A 19,509-nucleotide genomic window follows, 5' to 3' on the forward strand; every position below is an offset into this window, starting at 1 on the left:
CACAAATGTTGAGTAAAAACTAAGAGGAATCAAAAGGAAACTGATTGAGTCCCATGGAGAAAGAAAGCAGGAGATTAAAGGTGGACAGTTAAGAATAATATAGCAAGGCAAAAAAACTAAAATATTAGGGACCCTAACACAGTGAAAGTAAAATTGAGACTGATCAATTATGAGGAGGGGGTAGGGAGGATAAGAAAGCATGGAAGGCAGACATTAGCAAGTTTTGAGAAGACTTGTAGCTTAGGTTGAGTTATGTGTAGAACGCATGAACATGAATGAAAATACTTTCAGACTTGATTACTAAGGTCAAATATGTGACCAACGATGATTCCTATTTTCATCAGTTTCATGAAGTTGAAAGGGTAGCAAAGCAGATTATCACACGAGCTGATCTGCAGTGAAGGAACACTAACTTGTATTGGGGCATGCTTGATGAACCTGTTGATCACTTTCCTCTTGCTTAAATATGAAGCTATGGTCATTAATTTATTTCTTTGAAAACTGGTGCTGAAACAGATGCTTTGAATTTTTTAACATTTGTAAGGAGTGATATATTAGACCTGGCATTTTATTTAATTGCTTATAAAATATGAAAAGTTGTTTTCAAAAGCATCCACAGTTATGTGGAAATTGTTTTCTGATTATACATCAAGATTTTCTTAATATCGGGTAAATTGGATAGATTCGGATAAGTAACTTCAACACTTTTGCCACCAGTATCTAAAACATCAGCACTTGTTTTTTTTCAGACAATTGTACACTAATTATTTTAAACATTTTTTTTATTCTGTGCCCATTGCAGTACTGGGCAAGCAGCTTGTGCTACAAGATCTTACTGCTGCTTTCAGCTAGTGGCAGCATTCTGCCTCATTTGACTTTTTTTTTTCTGAAAAGGGCAATATTAAGCATTACCTCGTGCTGTTTAGGAGCCCTGATCTGGCATTGCAAGGTCTGCTATATTTGCTGCAGAAGTCAATAAGTTATAAAGGTGCATAATTCTCTTAGACTTTATTTTCTCTAGGACTTCTCCTTGGCCAGCTGAATATTTTTTCACTTCTGTTCACAAACTGCAACAACAAACCTGCAAGGTCACAGTTATCAGTGACACTTCCATAGTTTTTACTGCTAATAGCTGCCATCTTCAAATCTCACAGGTATCCTTGCAGCAGGTGTATGGATGCCCAGGAGGTCATGCCAACTTCATTCACATAGTCACAGTTGCCAAAATCAGGTTAATTGGAGTACTTCCAGTTCCGAACTGATTGGGGTTTGGGGTTCATGTGTTCAGTAAAGATCAGGAATCTAACTAGGAGAATACTGACATTTTCTTCCACAATCCTGAGCAGTTAGCATCATTGGAAGTTTTTGGAATCACTGCAGTCACCCTTCCAAGATCGTAGTCTTAGCAACAAATGCGTCTTGAGACACTACCTAATCCCTCCTACAGAGACAAAAAGATTAATGCAGATGCTGTAAGCATGCCATTTTCACGTGCAGCCCACCACCTGAAACTTTGCATATGACAAGGGAGTCTGGGTAGTTTGATCAGGTTCCTGTGACAGGCAGGCTTTTCATGATGCTTGGAGCTTTCTAGGTAACAACTCATAATTGTGTTCCACCCAATTTCAACAACTGTTCATTGCATTTGATGATTCCCTCTGTTTCCATGGACCTATTGTGTTTTTGATCCTCTCACCCCTGCGCCTGACTTCGTCTGTGTCAAAGTACATCTGGATGTTCTGGCAGAGTTGTAACCAGTAGTCAAAAAGTCATAATACATGTTATCTGAAGGATTTATTTATTCTTAAAGCAATTTGTTTCTTGAACAAGCAAACTTTTTTTTAAGTTGATGTTTCTTTCTGCATTTCATGCAAATGGGGAGGGGGGAGTTAACTCCCTTAACTCTGAGCAAAATTGAGACTGCTTATTATGTGCTATATAATGTAGTTTAACTGAATAGTGTGGATGCGCACCATTTCTATTTGGAAATTGTATGTTAAACTTCTCACTGTCAGATGGTGAAGAGGAGGTTAGAATCAATTAAATGCCCCGTTTTAGATTTATTGATAATGTGAAACGTCACAAGTCTGCTGCTCTTAACTCTACGTCTCACCGCGGGTGTCCCTAATTGTTTTTCTAATTTTTTTTGCCTGTTTTGCTGTGTTATGAGACACTTCCATAGACATTGGTTCATTTGATGAGACTTCAGCCCATTTCTTCTGAGACTCAAGGTATAGGAACATGACCACTGCACCACATGATCCTCTACTTTTACTCTGCTATGATAAAATATACTGCTTCTAAAGGGCACTACAACAAAAAATAAACTTTTAAAGGAAACTTAGAATGTTTAAATTTAAAATATTGTTTTGGGTGGTGATGATGCATTCCATCCCCTGCAGTGCCCACTGGTCATGGAAGACCTGAAGCATACTCTGAGGCTGCGTGCTGTCTGTAAGGATACTCTGACGTGGACATAACAGTGAACTAGAGACAGGTGGCTGGATGTAGTAACACCTTCCATGACTGTCTCCCTGTTGATGGCCACCATGGCTTGGCCCTGGAGCAGATCCATGAGGCCTTCTGACTAGTCTACTGTGCTCTGCATCAGGTCAGAGCGTGAGCGGAATTGCACCCAAACATTTAGCGACAGCCTGTTCTGTAGAACTAAAATAGGCTGAAGCCTACTGCATCAGAGTGTACTGTATATGGTCCAATGACTCCTCAAGACTGAATGAGAACTCCCATGCTGCAAGTAAATCATTCAATGATTGTGCAGGACTGTTGCTTGCAACATTCTTCACCCCAGATCCCAGATGGACAAGTGAGGATTCCATGTCTGGATGTAGATGTAAGACATATCTGGATGTAGATGTAAGGAAGTGAAAGCAATCCACAAACTGGGACAATGTGTCATAATTGAGGCAAAACAAATACATAACCAGGACACTCATTTAGGAGGGGATTCAACATAAAAGATTGTAGCAGATCTGAAGGCAAAAAAATTGCCATTTGGACGCAGAGGCACACCAGCATCAAACTACCATTCCTAATCGGGAGACTCAGAACTTCCACTACAGCCCAAAAATGCTTTTTATCCCAGAAGAGGTCCGTGCGTATCTTATGTATGTTTGATCCTTCCAAAAAGTTTGTAACAAAGTGATCAACCAATGTCATAACATAGCAGTGATCATTTGGCTTACTCTTAGCATACGATCCCTGGAGGATAACACTATGAACAGTCTTGTCCAGCAGCTAAGGCGAGAGATGACTTTGACCTGCAGCTATTGCCAGATTGCCAGCTAGGATTCCTCATCAGGTATAAGATAAACTCCCAAGCCCAGGAATAGTGCTGCTTGTGAAGGATCTGAGTTCCTTTGGCAGGAAGTCTACCTGCTACTGACTGACCAGGAATCTGGAATATTTTCCACAGTTGAGATGCTGTGGGGCTATCTCATGGCAGGCTTAAATCTAAGACAAACCTGACGATCTTCTCCATTGGAGGCACAGGATTAGCTCAACTCAAATTGAATTGAGCTAAGCAAAGTACTGTGAAAGGATGTCATCAAGGACATTTTGTGACATCATATAGTAGCCTGATCTGGATGACAAACTGCACCCTGAAGCAGAATACTTGCAGAATCCTAATAAATATTCATGATCCACCCTGTCACTCCCACTCTTGATCAAGAGATAGGAAGGCAGTTGAAAGATGGATCAGGTCCAGGGCCATGTTGTGAAAAGCTTGCATTCTGCTATCTAAAGAATGATCCCTCCAGCTCTCCCTTACCAGAATAATTTTTAGTCACCCCGTGCACATATGTTGTGAAACATTTCCAGGACAGGTAGGATTGGAGCCCACACTTTCTGGGTCAGGAATATGGACCCAATACATTTCTTGAGGGAAACCTTCAGGGAGTCTTTGAAACATGATTTTTGTCCTCCTCTTGTTCAAGTGCCTTCCTAGCAAGATGAAGATGATTTGCTTTGGTAGTCAGAACTTGGGTGTTCTAAGCATGTGGCCAGCTCAGTGGAGTTGGTTTTGGAATATCATAGCAGCTAACACCAGCATGGAAGCTTTTAGGCTGCTGATGTTAACACACCTGTCCTGCCAAGAGAATCTATCTCAAACAACATTTGGTATTTCTAGAGGTGGTGCTTATATATAGTCCAACTTTTGGAGCCATATCGAAGAGTCAGAAAGATGACTGCTTTATACAGAAGGATTATCTCCATATTCATTGCCACCATTCTTCATTTTGTATGCATTTGACTTTAAGTTATACAATTAACACACAATTTTATGCAGCATGTCTTGTAATTATGACTGCTCATACGAGTACCCAACCCTTGCTTTCAAGACTCCAATTTTAGAGCAAAGTAAGAGAATTTGGAAGCTGATTAGTCATCTATCATCTTGCAATTGAAATGGATCATAATCATACTCAGCAATAGTAAGTACTGTGAAATATGGCTATGAAAGGGCAAACTTTGTATAAATTCAAATATAGTTTTTATTCAGTTAGGTAAGAATGTACAATTGTAGTTACATCAACTCATCATGAAATAATGCTGTACTGGTTGTACAGTGTCAGGAATGAGTCTTTACTGGACTATGGGATGTCACATGTCAGGGCCAGCATGGGAGTTTTTAAGTATTTAGATGGAAAACACTTATTTTTAGAGAATATCGATTTTTTTTTTTAGGTTGTCAGCATAATTCCAGAAAACAAGAAGCCCTTAGGTTCTTCAGAAAACCAAGTGTGCTACACGGATCATGGCAACAGGACATGCTAATCCACAGAATTAGAATTCCTGAATTAGAGGTATAACCTGTACTTCATTTAATATATTTAGGTTGTATTTTCAATTATTAGAAATCTATGGCATGCATATTGCTAACCAGAAAGCATTCTATTCCCATAGCATCTAGAAATTATTCAACTTCAAACATTCTAATGAGCTGGAAAACGTTTAGAAGCAGTTTTCAATGCTCATTGAAAAATAAACAATGTTGACAATTTTGGATCAGTAATCTTAAAGGGACATCACAAATTGACTACTAAGCATTATAATCATGGTGTACACCTTCCACTATTTGTGAACAATGCCTTAGAGCACTTTCTTGGAGATAATTGTCAATGTTTACCTTAAGCAGCAGCCAGAATAAAAAGGAATTGTTGCCTGATATAAGACTATTCTATAGAGGAGCAATTGTCACTTTAAATTACAGCCTCGATGTTGTGAAGAAATGTATGAAATAACCCTCTCTTGGAAGCAAGTATGATAGGTCTTGTTTGTAGTTCAATACTGGCTGAAAAATTATTCTGTAGCTTCAACTGATGCATTGTGAATGGTTGTGATGCCAGTAGGAATGGTTCTCTTGGCAATGGTATGTAATTTTCTTTATTCATTCCCAAGGTATGTGTATTGTTACTTAGGCCTCGAAAGTGGTAGTGATCCACTTTCATGAACTATTGAAATGGTGTAACTGTACTTGTAGTATTGGAAGGGGTTCCAGGATTTTGACCCAGTAATAATGGAGAAACCGTGAAGGTCAGGATAGTGTGTGCCTTGAAGGGAAACTTACAGATGATGGTGTCTGCCTGACTCTGTTGTCCTTGCTCTTCTCGATGTTAGAGGTTCCAGCTTTGGGAGGTGCTGTCAAAGGAGCCCTGGTGAATTACCATACAACATCTTGAAATTGGTACATAGACACTGTTGCTGTGTTAGTGATGAAGGGAGTGAATGTTTATGGTGGTGCATGTGGCTGACTGCATGTAAATTCTGTCCCATCTGTTCTAAATGATTGAAAATTGCCCAGATTTTTTGTGAAATGTTGAAACTTGGTCGTTTTCAGGTTGCAGTTAGTGGAGTTTGCAAACAACCTGTAGGTGTAGCATAAGAAGTCGGGGTTGTCATTAGTCTATGGTAATGGATGTAATCTGTGGGGGTTTTGAAATTTCACATAGGTGCTTGGTCTTTTTTAAATGAAATCTTGTGTCGGTGCAAGTTAAATTCTTTTGAGGATTGCGAGTTTTGAGAAGATTTGTAGCTCTGGTTGAGGATGTTTCCTTGCAGGCATTCAGGAGGTTCAGTGCATCTTAGCTCAGAAACCTTTGTTGATCTTATTGTTCCAGAAATGATCCTTGTGACTCTTTGGAGGTGGATATTTACCACAATTGTGTTGTGCTTTGTGAATGATCAACCGTCTGCTAATAAAGTCTTTTTAACTCCAAAATCCTGCAAATTAATGGTGACTAAATCCAGACCTCCACGCACCTGGCCTAAGCAGTAAGTGATCTGTGAAAAGTTAAATAGTTTCATAAGTTTTCATCAGCTTTTGTTGATAATTTTCCCAAGGGCAATACAACTCATTTAAAGTTGGATTTGACTAATTTTACAAGAAAAAAAATCATGATTAAATTTGAATTAAATGAAGCCTTCAGCGATAATGTGCTTTGAAGCTTTGTTCTTTCAAGAAGCACAAACAACACCTGTCTAAAGTTTACATGCTTATATGTTCATATTGAAGATATAGTTATGAAAGATTTACTATCAGGATAATTTAATTGCTATCAGACATGAATAGCTTTACAATCCAACACTAATTGCTAGTTTCATAACTGTAGGAAGGAAAGTACCATTAGTGAATATGATGGTATGGACGTTTCATATTTTATTTGATGAGAAAATTAATGCATTGACTTTGTTAAAATAATGGTCTGCCAAACGTACAAAATAAACTCTGTGAAACCTCTTAATGTACCTCCAGCAGGGCTTTGTTGCTTTTCCTCCATGGACTTATGGTGTCAGCTGTGAACTTTGATTTGAAAAAATTAGAATATTTTCTTGGGAAACACATGAAAATTTGTTGACTTGAGCAGGCAGCTCAAGCTGATGAGTGTTGAACTATTCTAAACTGCCCTCTACTGTAAGTTGAACAGCAATTTTTCTGCATTTTTTTTGCAGCTCAACATAGTTGTGCATTAACTGAACAGGTTACTTGCTGCACCTTTGAACATATGAAAATTTGCCTACAAGCACTTTGTTTTCACTAAACCTTAATAGATCAACGAAGGATAAAGCTCAACTAATGTTGTGTCCATGTGGATTCAAATAGATTATTTCTTCAAAATATTAATTTGCTTATAAAGGTGAGATTAATAATCAGGATATTAAAATTAAGGCACTTTGTGCCTTAAATCAGAAGTACAATTTGCACCTCCCATATTAGATGACCATGGAGTCAAACCTCTTGCCTGACACTTGGGTGAAATACTGAGACAATACTTTCAGAAGTATTGACTTTTGAGACACCCATTTGAAACTCAACCTAATCTCAGATGGATATAAAACATCCCTTGGCACTTGAAGCGCAGAAGATTTGTACTGATATCCTGGCTAACATTTACCCTCATCACTGAAATTATATCATCCTTTTGATAAATAACAGTTGTAGTGCATAAACTAGCTACAGCAATGACTGCCTTGAAATATCCTGTGGAAAAACATTTCCTACTCCAGAATAGTGTAATAACATCTCGGAACAGATTGTTTAGAAAATATCTGTAAAAGCAAACCCCTTTTCCTTATGCTCTATTTATGAATACCTAGATATAATCAAATAAGCAAATTTTTGCGTCTGGTGTTTGAAGGAGTGGCACACACAAATGAAGGTTGAAAGTAAATGCAAGCTCTTTCATTAGGGACTTTTTGTTACTTCAAGCTATTCTGAAGCATTTTATATACAAAAATATTCCTTTTAAGCTGTGGTCATCCTTATCTTCCCTACATTATAACAATTACTTTGCACCTGAATGGCTACCATAAATAGTAATTAGAAGATTGCCTGATTTAGCAACGTAGACTGAGGTATAATTTAGACAAGGTATAAGGTAAGCCGCCTAGATCTCTTCTAATATAATGTTTGGGATTCTGCACACCTACCCAAAAGGATGGAGGGTGGCTCTTTTTAATGTCATAGCCAAAATAAAGTATCTCCCATAAGGCAGGACTGCAGTAAACTTCAGTCTACATTTTGTACTCTACCCCCAAAATTGGAATATTAGGTACCTTAATGTAATTCTATTCACCTTACATGTGAGGAATGTATACTGAAATGATTCTTAAAAAGTCATCAATGGTGGCTGGTAACTTATCACTGCAATCCGTAGAACAGATAGACAACAATAATATTGCTAAAGGAAATGCACTGTTTCCCTCAAAATGAAAATGAAAAACAACCCAACCAGACCAAAACACTTCTAACAATTTTTAAAGTATTACTGTAGTTATCTATTCTTCTCACTAAAACATAAAATTAGTCAGAAAGGTAAATGTAGACATTAATATATATTTTTCCCCTAACAGAAATTGAACAGTACAAAGGATTGTTGCAGTGACTCCGCCTGATTGTCCAAAATTTTAAGAAGTACTGGATGAAGGCCAACACAATGAGTTCCCTTCATGCAGCCATAAAGACTGAAAATAGAAATGATGAGAGTGAAGTGCATGCTGAGTTGTGGCAAGATGAACCCAAAGATCACAAGATCAACAGTAACGCCCGTGAGGTAGCGGAAATCTGTGTTGTGATTGGTGAGGATGGGGCTCAACGGTGTTCTGAACGGGATCAACCCAATAATCAATCCAGTGGTAAATATCAACATTTTGAGTCTACCTATGTATTTATTTTAAAATAAAATTATATTGTATTCACTTCAAAACCACTAATTGGATTAAATTTGCCTTTTTATACCATAGGTTTTATGGAATCCCATACTAAACCTATTTCCTGTTTATATTTTATAATTGGAGACCTATTTGGCAGCAATTTAAATAGAAAACCCAATGTAAATAGTTGATAATAGGAAAATCAAAATAAGTACTTTGCAGTAAATAATTTACCTGGTTAACGTTTCAAATTTTACAATGACATTAGTACAAGAGTAAGGAAAAGAGATAGGAGGATGGTGCAAATTCGTAATGCTCATCTGGAGAACTGGTGTGGACACATATGGCTAATTGACCTCTTTCTGTGCTGATTCTGAGATTAAACTTCTTTGCCTTTTAATTCAATCTTTTACTTGGAAGTGTTAGCTTCTTCCCAAATGGATGTGCCCTGAAGTTTTTTTTCCTCTCTCCCAAGCAAGCTGGTTATGTGAATAAAAGAACCCCTCTAATTCTGGTCAAATGTAATGTGAAAAGATTCTTGGGCATCAGTAGCATTTAAACTGGATTATATTTATAATGGAATGCATTTTTTTAGTCATTTACGAAGACTATTCAGTTATTTGCCAAATCTGGAGAAGAATGTTTAGAATACAGATTTCAAAAGCTGAATGTGTGTTTGCATTATATACCTCTTTGTAACTATCATTTGAACTAAGTTCTGTGTTCAGTAAGCATATCTCCATAAGTTGGAGCAGGTTTTCATTTGAATTTTAAAAAATGGCTGTGTGACAGAGGGAGTGAATTGGATACAGAGGTGGTGTCTTTCCTAATCTGAAGTAATTTTAATTTGAAAACAGTTAAGTGTGTTGAACTTTTGATGATGGAATTTAAATAAAATCATGTATGTTAATGACCCTGATGTTACAGTATAAGTATCCTTGGTATTGTAATATGATATAACCGCCGGCTCACAATGAGCAGTACGATGATATCTGCTGCATTAACTAGAAGAGGGAGTTCATAATGGTTTCATTATGCACAGTATGGCCATCATTGATTACAATTGGGTATGTTTGTTAGTTTATTTGGAAGCCTGTTGGACAAGAAACATTCTACACATTCCTTCCATTGTTTTTCTTCCAAATAATGTACTGCTCAAGGTACTTAATCTATTGGTTGTGTGTTTTTAATTTTTACATAATGAGAACAATTAAATATCAAAGCATCTATTATTTCTCATGCGTTTTTATAGTCCTGTTTTCAGACTATACTTTTTTTTCCTTCCCATAACAAGGAAGAGAAACTAAAGTTCATTTTTTGACAACTTCTAATTAAAGAGATGATGCTGTGGTTTGACTTGCAGAGTCACTGAGGAGATCAGGGAATTTTCAATATTGTTAGCTGAAATCAGATTGAAGTTTTACCTCCTATTTTGTTCCCTCCAAACGTATATTCCACCTGACAATGTAACACCCTAATTTATTTTTAATGAACATGCTCATACATGTTACGGCAGGCATGACTTGAACCTCAACATTCTAGACTAGAGGTAGAGACACGAACATTGAGCAAGAGTCCTAAGTTATCATCAAGGCTGGGATTTGAGGTAAAAACAATGACTGCAGATGCTGGAAACCAGATTCTGGATCAGTGGTGCTGGAAGAGCACAGCAGTTCAGGCAGCATCCGAGGACAGGCAAAATCCGAGGACAGGCAAAATCGACGTTGCGGGCAAAAGCCCTTCATCAGGAATAAAGGCAGAGAGCCTGAAGTTTTGAATCAATGACTGCAGGGCATAATGGATTACCATTCCATCATCATAACCTCTTCACCACTTCAGGTCTAGCTCCAGTGGAGATCTAACAAGAGCCCATTCGCACATCTATCACTTGATCTCTACATTTGCTCTGTCTAGGGCATTCCTCTGTTGTGCAGAGGAAGTCAGCTGACTGTTATCCAGAGGGTGTGAACTAGCAGAGCTGTTGTTTTTAAAAAAGTTAATTTAATTTGCCTTTTTTTGTTGTCATATAATAGTGCCTGCCCCTTGTGCATCCTTTGAAATATGGGCGCTGCATGCAAGACATAATGCCAACTTCTTGGGCACTGCAACATTTTATTGCCTATCCTGAAATATCTTAAATTAATGGATAATACTGTTAAGAACCAAAGTTGGACTGGACCAAGCATCAGCATTCAGCTCCTCATTATTCTAACTGAGCAAATGAATCGGGAAGTGCCATGATCAGTGGTGATTGCAGATGACATTGAGCTACATAGTGAGTATGATGAGGACATGACTAAATATCTAGAAAACTGGAGATCAAACACTGGAAGATAAGGTTATGAAGATCAGTAGACCAAAGACCCAGTTTATGGACTGTTACTTTGAGCATAAGGAAGAGGATCAGAGTGAAGGTGTAAAGAATTGTGTGTGAAGACCTTGAGAAAATTTAGAAGTACCTTGAGAATTTGGTGCAGATTATGGAGGAATATAAATTAAACAATGGATTAGTTCCAGTTGGAGTAATTGGAAGAAATACAATATATCGTAGAATTGTGTATTTACAAGAAAGCTGTGAGACCAGCTGTTTTTTAGGGTGTTTAAATTGGAGCAACATCAAAGCTAGAGGCGTAACAGCTGGATACTAGAGATGGGAATGCTCAGTTGATTGTGTGGAGTACCAAGAAATAGCCAGATCAGGAATCAATACATCAGGTGAAAATTGTAAAGAAAGTAGATGAGAAGCGATTGAAATTGCATTGGCGTATATTGCAAAGAGAGAATGTGTTCAGACGAATGGTAGAGACAGCAGGAAGAAGCAGAAAGTGGCATAAAATGGAATGGAAGGATGTAGTGGTGAGATACTTACACTCAGTGGGATTGCAAAATGGATGGACATATGAGGGTTGAGTGTCTTTGGAACTCCTTGCCACTGAGAGTTGTAGGGGCACAGTCCTTTTGTATATTAGACTTTGAAATAGATTCTCTTGCTCAGTAGGGGAATCAAGGGTGATGGGAAGAGGGCAGGAATGTAGACATGAGAAATGGTGGAACGGCCATGATTCCATTGAATGGCATGGTGGCTCAGTGGTTGGTACTGCTGCCTCAGTGCCAGGGACCCACATTCGTTTCCAGCATCGGGCCACTGTCTGTGTGGAGTATGCACATTATCCCTATGTCTGCATAGGTTTCCTCCGGATGCTCCGGTTTCCTCCCACAGACCAAAGATGTGCAGGTTAGGTGGATTGACCATGCTAAATTGCCTGTAGTGTCCAGGAATGTGTAGATTAGCAATGGGAAATGCAGCATTTCAGGGATAGGATAAGGTCTGGGTGGGATGCTCTTTGGACAGTCTGTGTGGACTTGTTGGGCTGAATGGACTGTTTCCACACTGGAGATTCTGTTCTGTTCTAATTGATTGGAGGAGCTGAGAAGGGCGACAAACCAGTGTTATGGTGACCCCAAGCAAAATGAGAAAGGTTAGAAGTATTTGTCGTGATGGAAGGTAATTTAACAGAATTAGCAGCTCCTGAAGAAAGGAGTATGTTATGCACCAGATTTTTAGTCTCAACTGTGTCATAGCTTTATTTCAATATTGCCTCCATAATGTGAAACATGATTGTTTGTTTCAATTATTTGCTAAAATGTCTGTAGTTCTAACTTTTGATCTTTAACTCTACTGTTGGGGGGTGTGGGGAGAAAAGTTTTAATTTCACCTTTTTTTTTAAGCTTAAACTTGCAAACTCTGGCTCACAGAAGATTCTGAATGGGAACATCGTATTAACATATCAATTTTCCACATTACTTTGAACACTATATGCCCTTTCAATAGTACAGAGGAACCTCAATTATCTGAACAACACGTACAGGGAGTCTTTGGATAATCGAATGTCGGGTAACACAGTTTAACCAAGCATCAGGACTTTGCAATCTTGTTCAAATAATCGAATGCTGGATAATCGAGGTTCCACTGTATTTGTAATGATAACAAATAGAATTTGATGCTTTTAAGTGTAAGTTTTAGGAACATTGCCGTAACCATAAATTACTGTCGATTTTAAACCACATATTTTGTAGTTGGTCAGTATGCGTTTCGATGAAAATGAATGTTTTTTGTGATATTTTGGTGTCATGGATGCAACTAATCACTCCTAGCATTTGTTAACTAGATTCTTGGCAGCTGCTGGAGAAAGCAAATCAAGAGGTAGTAAAAAGAAAAATTGTGTTCCACTCCATTCATATGTGAAATTATTGAGTGTAATGTGAGGTAACTGCAAGCCAAATCTAGGAATATTGAAGACTTCAGTTTCAAAAATCAAATACTGCCACCAGTAAATTAACAACTCATAGAGTCATAAAGATATACAGCACAGAAACAGACCCCTGGGTCCAACTCATCCATACCGACCAGATATCCTAAATAAATCTAGACCCATTTGCCAATATTTAGCCCATATCGCTCTAAACCCTTCCTATTCATTTATCCATTCAGATGCCTTTTAAATATTGTAAATGTACTTCCCAAGGCAGCACATTCCATACACACACCACTCTCTGTGTGAAAGGGTTGTCCTTAGGTCCCTTTTAAATGTTTTCCCTCTCATCTTCAACTTATGGTGTCCAGTTTTGGACTCCCCACCATGGGGAAAAGATCTTGTCTATTTACCCTATCCATGCCCCTGATGATCTTCTAAACCTCTATAAGGTCACCCCTCAGCCTCTGACACTTCAAGGAAAATGGCTCCAGTCTGTTCAGTCTCTCCATGTAGCTCAAATCCTCCAATTCTGACCAACATCCTTGTAAACCTTTGCTGAACCCTTTCAAGTTTCACAACATCCTTTCAGTAGAAGGGAGACCAGAATTGCATGCAATATTCCAAAAGTGGCCTAACCAATGTCCTGCACAGCTGCAACATGATATCCCACCTCCTATATCCAATGCACTGACCAATAAAGGAAAGCATACCAAACATCTCCTCCCTTACTCTCCTATCTACCTGCGACTCCACTTTCAAGGAGCTATGAATCTGGACTCCAAGGTCTCTTTTGTTCAGCAACACTCTCCAGGGCCTCACCATTAAGTGTATAAGTCCTGCCCTGATTTACCTTTCCAAAATGTAACACTTTACAGTTGTCCAGATTAAACTCCATCTGCCACTCCTCAGCCCATTGGCGTCCTGATCAAGATCCTGCTGTACTCTGAGGTCACCTTCTTCGCTGTCCACGACACCCCCAATTATGGTGTCATCTGCAAACTTAGTAACTGTGACCCCTATTTTCACATCCAAATCATATTTATAAATGATGAAAAGCAGTGGACCCAGCACCTACCCTTGTGGCACATTGCTAATCGCATGTCTCCAGTCTGAAAAGCAACCCTCCACCACCATCCTCTGTATCCAAATGGCTCGTTCTCACTGCATGTGATCTAACCTTGCTAATCAGTCTACTATGACGAACCGTGTCAAAATGCCTTACTGAAATCCACATCGATCATCTCCAATGCTCTGCCCTCATAAATCCTCCTCTTTTGTTACTTCTTCAAAAAATTCAGTCAAGTTCAGTGATTAGCACTGCTGCCTCACAGCACCAGGGTCCCAGGTTCGATTCCAGCCGTGGGCGACTTTCTGTGTTGAGTTTGCACATTCTTCTAGTATTTCCTCCAGGTGCTCTGGTTTCCTCCCACAATCCAAAGGTGCGCAAGTCAGGTGAATTGGCCATGCTAAATTGCCCATAGAGTTAGATGCGTTAGTCAGGGGAAATGGGTCTGGGTGGGTTACTCTTCGGAGGGTCGGTATGGACTAGTTGGACCGAAGGGCCTGTTTCCACACTGTAGGGAATCTAATCTAATCTAAAAAAAGTTATTGACTGACTAATTCCCATGCACAAAGCCATGTTGACAACCCTAATCGGTCCTTGCCTTTCCAAGTGTACGCACATCCCATATCATTTCAGCTTATTGTAGGTAGAAGAGAGGAAAATCAGCAAATTAAAAATTTGATAAAAGGAAAATGTCCCACTTATTGAGGCTCTACAATATGATCAGAACTGGAAATCTGTGTCATTTTATTTTGTTTTTCCAGTTTTGGCAGGGCAAGTGTTTAAATAATCAGAATTCAGCCAAAAACAACTTTGGTGTTAGAAGTTGGAAAATGGTCAAAATTAGAATGGTGCTGGAAAAGCACGGCATGTCAGGCAGCATCCGAGGAGCAGGAAAATCAACGTTTTGGGCAAAAGCCCTGCATCAGGAAGGTCTCTGATGAAGGGCTTTTGCCCGAAACTTCGATTTTCCTGCTTCTCGGATGCTGCTTGACTAGTGTGCTTTTCCACCATCACGCTAATCTCGACTCTGATCTCCAGCATCTGCAGTCCTCACTTTCGCCTAGTTGGAAAATTGTTTACTGCATATTACTGATGTATTTTATAATTGTTTACATTGTTCAAAGTATGAAAATATTATAAGTGGTCTCAATTCTCAAGTGCTATTTAATTTTGGTAAGTTAGTTGTATACAAAAAGCACCAAGATCCTAGGTACTTTTAAAAAAAATTTGGAGGTGTAAATGTTTGACCAGACTTCAGAGAATGCTGGAATAGATTTTTTTCATAATTTATGTTGAACCTTGACAAACTGATTGCAAGCTTTCATATTTAGAATTTGAAGAAGGATAGGTGATGTTTATCAGAGGCATAATGTGAGATCACAAGCACCTGTACCTAGTCTCAGTCACAACTTTGTTTAGATTATGATGGATTTATCAGTAACTCGAATAGGAGATTTTTAGGTATGTGGGATTTTCATGTCTGACAATTACTGGGTGACCAAAGAAACTTGGATTTTATTGCTTCAGCATAACCAGTCCCATCCTCGTGACTGACTTTCAATTATTTTGAACAAGAAGTTATCCATGAAATTACATTCTTTTCCTTTCATCAACCAAGTGATATTTTCCATGTGCTGCAAAATGTTTTATTTTAAAATACATGGTATTGAGAGTTTTATCATTTCTCTGTTTAAAATAAATTGTTTGTGTAATAATAATAATAATAATAGTTTACAATGCAGAAAGACCCAGCCATCACCTACTTTGGCCACAGTTGTCCTTGTGTGATAAACCTCTCATAAGAATGTAAGAAACGTTGCATAATAATAGCGATTACATGCCTTTTTTGAGGCATTAAACAGAAGGCAGAATACACAAATAATGTTTTAAAAAATCAGTTTCTGGTGTATCATGATTGAAGTCAATGGCTATAAAATTCAGGAGGTTTATTATGGGTGATTAATTCAATAGTCTCAACTTCCTACTATTTTTTTCCCTCTTCCATTTTATCTCCTCGTTTAAATAATTTGACACAGGTTATAAATAGCTGAGATCCCTTGTGACAGTCCACTTAAGTTATACCCAGTTGTGAAAGTGGCTTGTTTATTCCTACTATCATTTAACTGATCCCTAATCCATAATATTTGTTTTCCAGTCCCATGAGCACAAGTTGTGCACAATGTCCGTTGTGGGATATCTTAAGGCAAGCTTTCTGAAAATCTAAATGTTTTCACTGGTTCCCCTTTCTACCTCAAAAATCCCAAATAGATACTTCAAACGCTAAAATCTGCATTGAATATGCCTAATCAAGGTGGAGTGGTAGCACACTACCTCACAGTGCCAGAGACCTGCGTTCAATTCCAGCCTGATGTCCTCTGGAATTTATTTGGTTCTGTTGGAACTTGCACAATCTCCCTGTGTCTACATGGGTTTCCTCTGGGTGCTCCAGATTCCTCGCAAAGTCCATAGATGTGCAGCTTGGGTAGATTGCTGCTGGAAAAGCACAGCAGGTCAGGCAGCATCTGAGGGAGTGGATTGGCCATGCTAAATTGTCCTTAGTGCCCAGGGATGTGCAGACTAGGTGGATTAGCCATAGGAAATGCAGCTTTACTGGCTTGGGGTGAGCGTGCATGGGATGTCTTTAGACCGAATAGCATGCTCCCACATTGTGGAGATTCTATGATTCTGTGAAGTTGATTCTTTTTATTCGACTGTTGTCACCAGCTGCTTAACAGTGGATTGTGTTTTCTCTATTTTGAATTGATTTATTATTGTCACATATACCTGTGTACAGTGGAATGTTCTGTTTTGCATTTTATTATAGGTAGGTCATACAACACAGTGTATTAGGGTAATAGCACAGAGCGAAGAATGCAATGTTATGGCTGCAGAAAAGGTGCACAAAGAGTGAGATCAATGTTAAATTTAACATTTGAATATTTTTCCTATGATTGGCCTATATTCTTTCATTTGTCATGGATGTCGGTACATTCATCGAGCTAGGAAGTTGATTTGCAGATGTTTTGTCCCCTGTCTAGGCGACATCGTCAATGCTTTGGAGCATCCTGTGAAAGACCGCTATACTGTGTCTTCTGGAATTTATTTGGTTCAGTTTCTGTTGCATCTGGTTGCTGGTTGCAGTTGTTCATTGTAGTATATTGGGTCGATGTCAGTGTGCTTGTTGATGGAGTCTGTGGCTGAGTGCCAAACTTCTAGAAATTCTCTTGCTGTCCTATGTTTAGTTGTGCTGTCCCAGTCGAATTTGTGGTCCTTGTCACCTGTGTGCATAGCTACTCGGGACAGCTGGTCATGACGTTAAATGGCTAGTTGGTGAATGCAGATTGGTAGTTGTCTGCCTGTTTGCCCTATATAGTGTTTCATGGAGTCTTTGCATAGAATCCTGTAAATTACATTAGTCTTGCACAAGATGGGTATCGGGTCTTTTGTCCTGGTGAGTTGTTGGCTGAGCATGGTGGTCAGTTTATGGGCTGTCATGAATCCCAGTAGTCCGAGAAGACTGGCAATCAGTACTGAGCCATTTTTTATGTAAGCTAGCGTGGCTAGTGAGTTCGGTCGTGGCATTTTCTCATTGCATTGTTTGTCTGTTCGGCATCTGCAGATGACGTTGCGGGGATATCCGTTCTTGGCGAATACAGAGGTCTTCTTCCCTCTGTAGGTCGGGAGTGCTGTAGCCCTTTTGAACAGGGTCTTAAAGCAGCTGTTTTTATGTGTATTTGGATGGTTGCTTATTCCCGCATTTCTTGTACCCTCCTCACTTGAACAGTGAAATTGCACGTAGTACTTTACAATTTACAGGAACTGTTCTAGCATGTAGGGAAAGGCAAAAATAATATCTGCAGCGATAATGGAGACAACGTGTTTCGACCCATGGAGTGCAGACCTCAAGGAAATATATATTTCAGGATTATGCCTTTTTATATCTTATCATACAATCTCAAGCAATCAAGCTCAACCAAGTTGGTCTTCTCTCTTTGTAATGTTAGCTTAAATTTGGAACCTTAATTTTGGACTTAGCTATATTACACATAGAATTAACGTAAAGATTTTAGCATTATTTCACTCTCTTCCAAAGGTTCCTTTGCTGTAACAGTGTGAATTCACCGTGTCGCATTACATACCAGATCTAAAATTTATTTCTGTTAATTCCTTCTATTTATCTTTTGGGAAATGACTTAATATGATGTGTAAATATCAAGCAGCGTGAGAATTTTAAGGATGGTGTAGAAAATGGTCACAAAGGAAAACAAAGGCAAACATATGATTTGTTTTCTCTATAGTTGCCAAGGTGGGGCTTTCCCTTCGATGAGGAAATGTTGTCCTTTGCCATCCCTGACCCCATTCCCTGGCTGTACATATTCAAATTTTAGCAGGGTTGATTAGATAGTGAACAAACATGAGTCCTTGTTGATTATTTGCATTAGTTCCCTTATCATTTTAGTTTGGAATTATTTCAGAACACACTACAATATTCAACCAAATCTCATACACTAATTTCTTTATTACTTCCCAACAGACTTTGATGGGCAGCCTGGCACACCAATCCAAATGAATGACAGAGAAGAGAATATGGAGTGGAAACCACAACAGCAGGCTTCACTAAGTGAGTGAAAATAATTACAAGTTTATAATTGCAGCCAAAAGAAAAATACTGCTCATTGTTTAACTTGGTTGGGATGTGTGAAAGTAAAGGAACTTGGGGGGAAAATGTCCACAGAATTCACATTATTGAGCATTAATCTTTTTGATTTTTCCACAATTTGGTGTCCAGTTTACTCTGCAATTTTAAAACTTTATTAAGCAATCATTTTGTATTTCCTTTGGTGGGCCCCATATAACAGAGGACTGTAAGAATGGTCCTGACATTATACTGTTTTCTTGGTGAGATTCTTATTGTGTAGGGAGTAGTCTTAATTGTCATTTCCAGTAGCACATGTACTGAGTAACTATGTAGCCTATTGATTCTACAAATAAGTAGAAAAATGATGTAGAGCAGAAACATTGCCAAAATATAGCAGCTGTTGCTTTTCATCACAGTATTTTACTGAAATCTATGTTTTTCAAGTACAAATATGATAGAATTGCAGTTCGTAGCTGTAATTCACATTAATAGTTTCCTTAAGTGAGTACTCTTGGTATCAATCTATTATTGAATAGTATTGAGCTTTGTCTTTTTTTTTTAAACTGATGAAGATTTGCTTTTATACATCACTTTGTTTTGCAGAGAAATGTTTCCTGTAATTGATTAATTTTGAAGTACATTGGAGTGTAGCAAGATTTTTTCTTTCTTTCTTTTTCGTTTCGTTTCTTTTCGTTTCTTTTCGTTTCTTTTCGTTTCTTTCTTTCCAACAACCTCTCCCCGCCTCCCCACAATTTAATGAATTGATTTCAACTGCCTCGTGGTAGGCAGGATTTTAGTTTGATCTCCTCTAAGTTTGTCTTTGCACGTAGCTGGAGTGAACCCAATCAGGTTTTCTGCTTCACATTGCTCAGGAT

General features: G+C 38.5%; 1 protein-coding gene across 10 annotated transcripts in view; it reads left to right on the forward strand.

Annotated features, from left to right (window-relative positions):
• znf618 (zinc finger protein 618) overlaps window positions 1-19,509 on the forward strand; it is a 119,484-nt gene that overhangs the window by 59,855 nt on the left and 40,120 nt on the right. For 5 of the 10 annotated variants that reach the window (XM_043720052.1, XM_043720056.1, XM_043720058.1 and 2 more), the window contains exons 2-3: window positions 8,374-8,655; window positions 18,530-18,616. In XM_043720052.1, the coding sequence (XP_043575987.1) occupies window positions 8,442-8,655; window positions 18,530-18,616 (301 nt within the window). In that variant the 5' untranslated portion in view covers window positions 8,374-8,441. Of the gene's footprint in view, window positions 1-4,707; window positions 4,827-6,140; window positions 6,295-8,373; window positions 8,656-18,529; window positions 18,617-19,509 lie in introns of all 10 variants that reach the window. The other 5 variants (XM_043720060.1, XM_043720062.1, XM_043720053.1 and 2 more) reach the window with 4 other exon arrangements.

The sequence above is a fragment of the Chiloscyllium plagiosum genome, chromosome 30 (genome assembly GCF_004010195.1).
Source record: "Chiloscyllium plagiosum isolate BGI_BamShark_2017 chromosome 30, ASM401019v2, whole genome shotgun sequence".
Lineage (NCBI taxonomy): Eukaryota > Metazoa > Chordata > Chondrichthyes > Orectolobiformes > Hemiscylliidae > Chiloscyllium > Chiloscyllium plagiosum.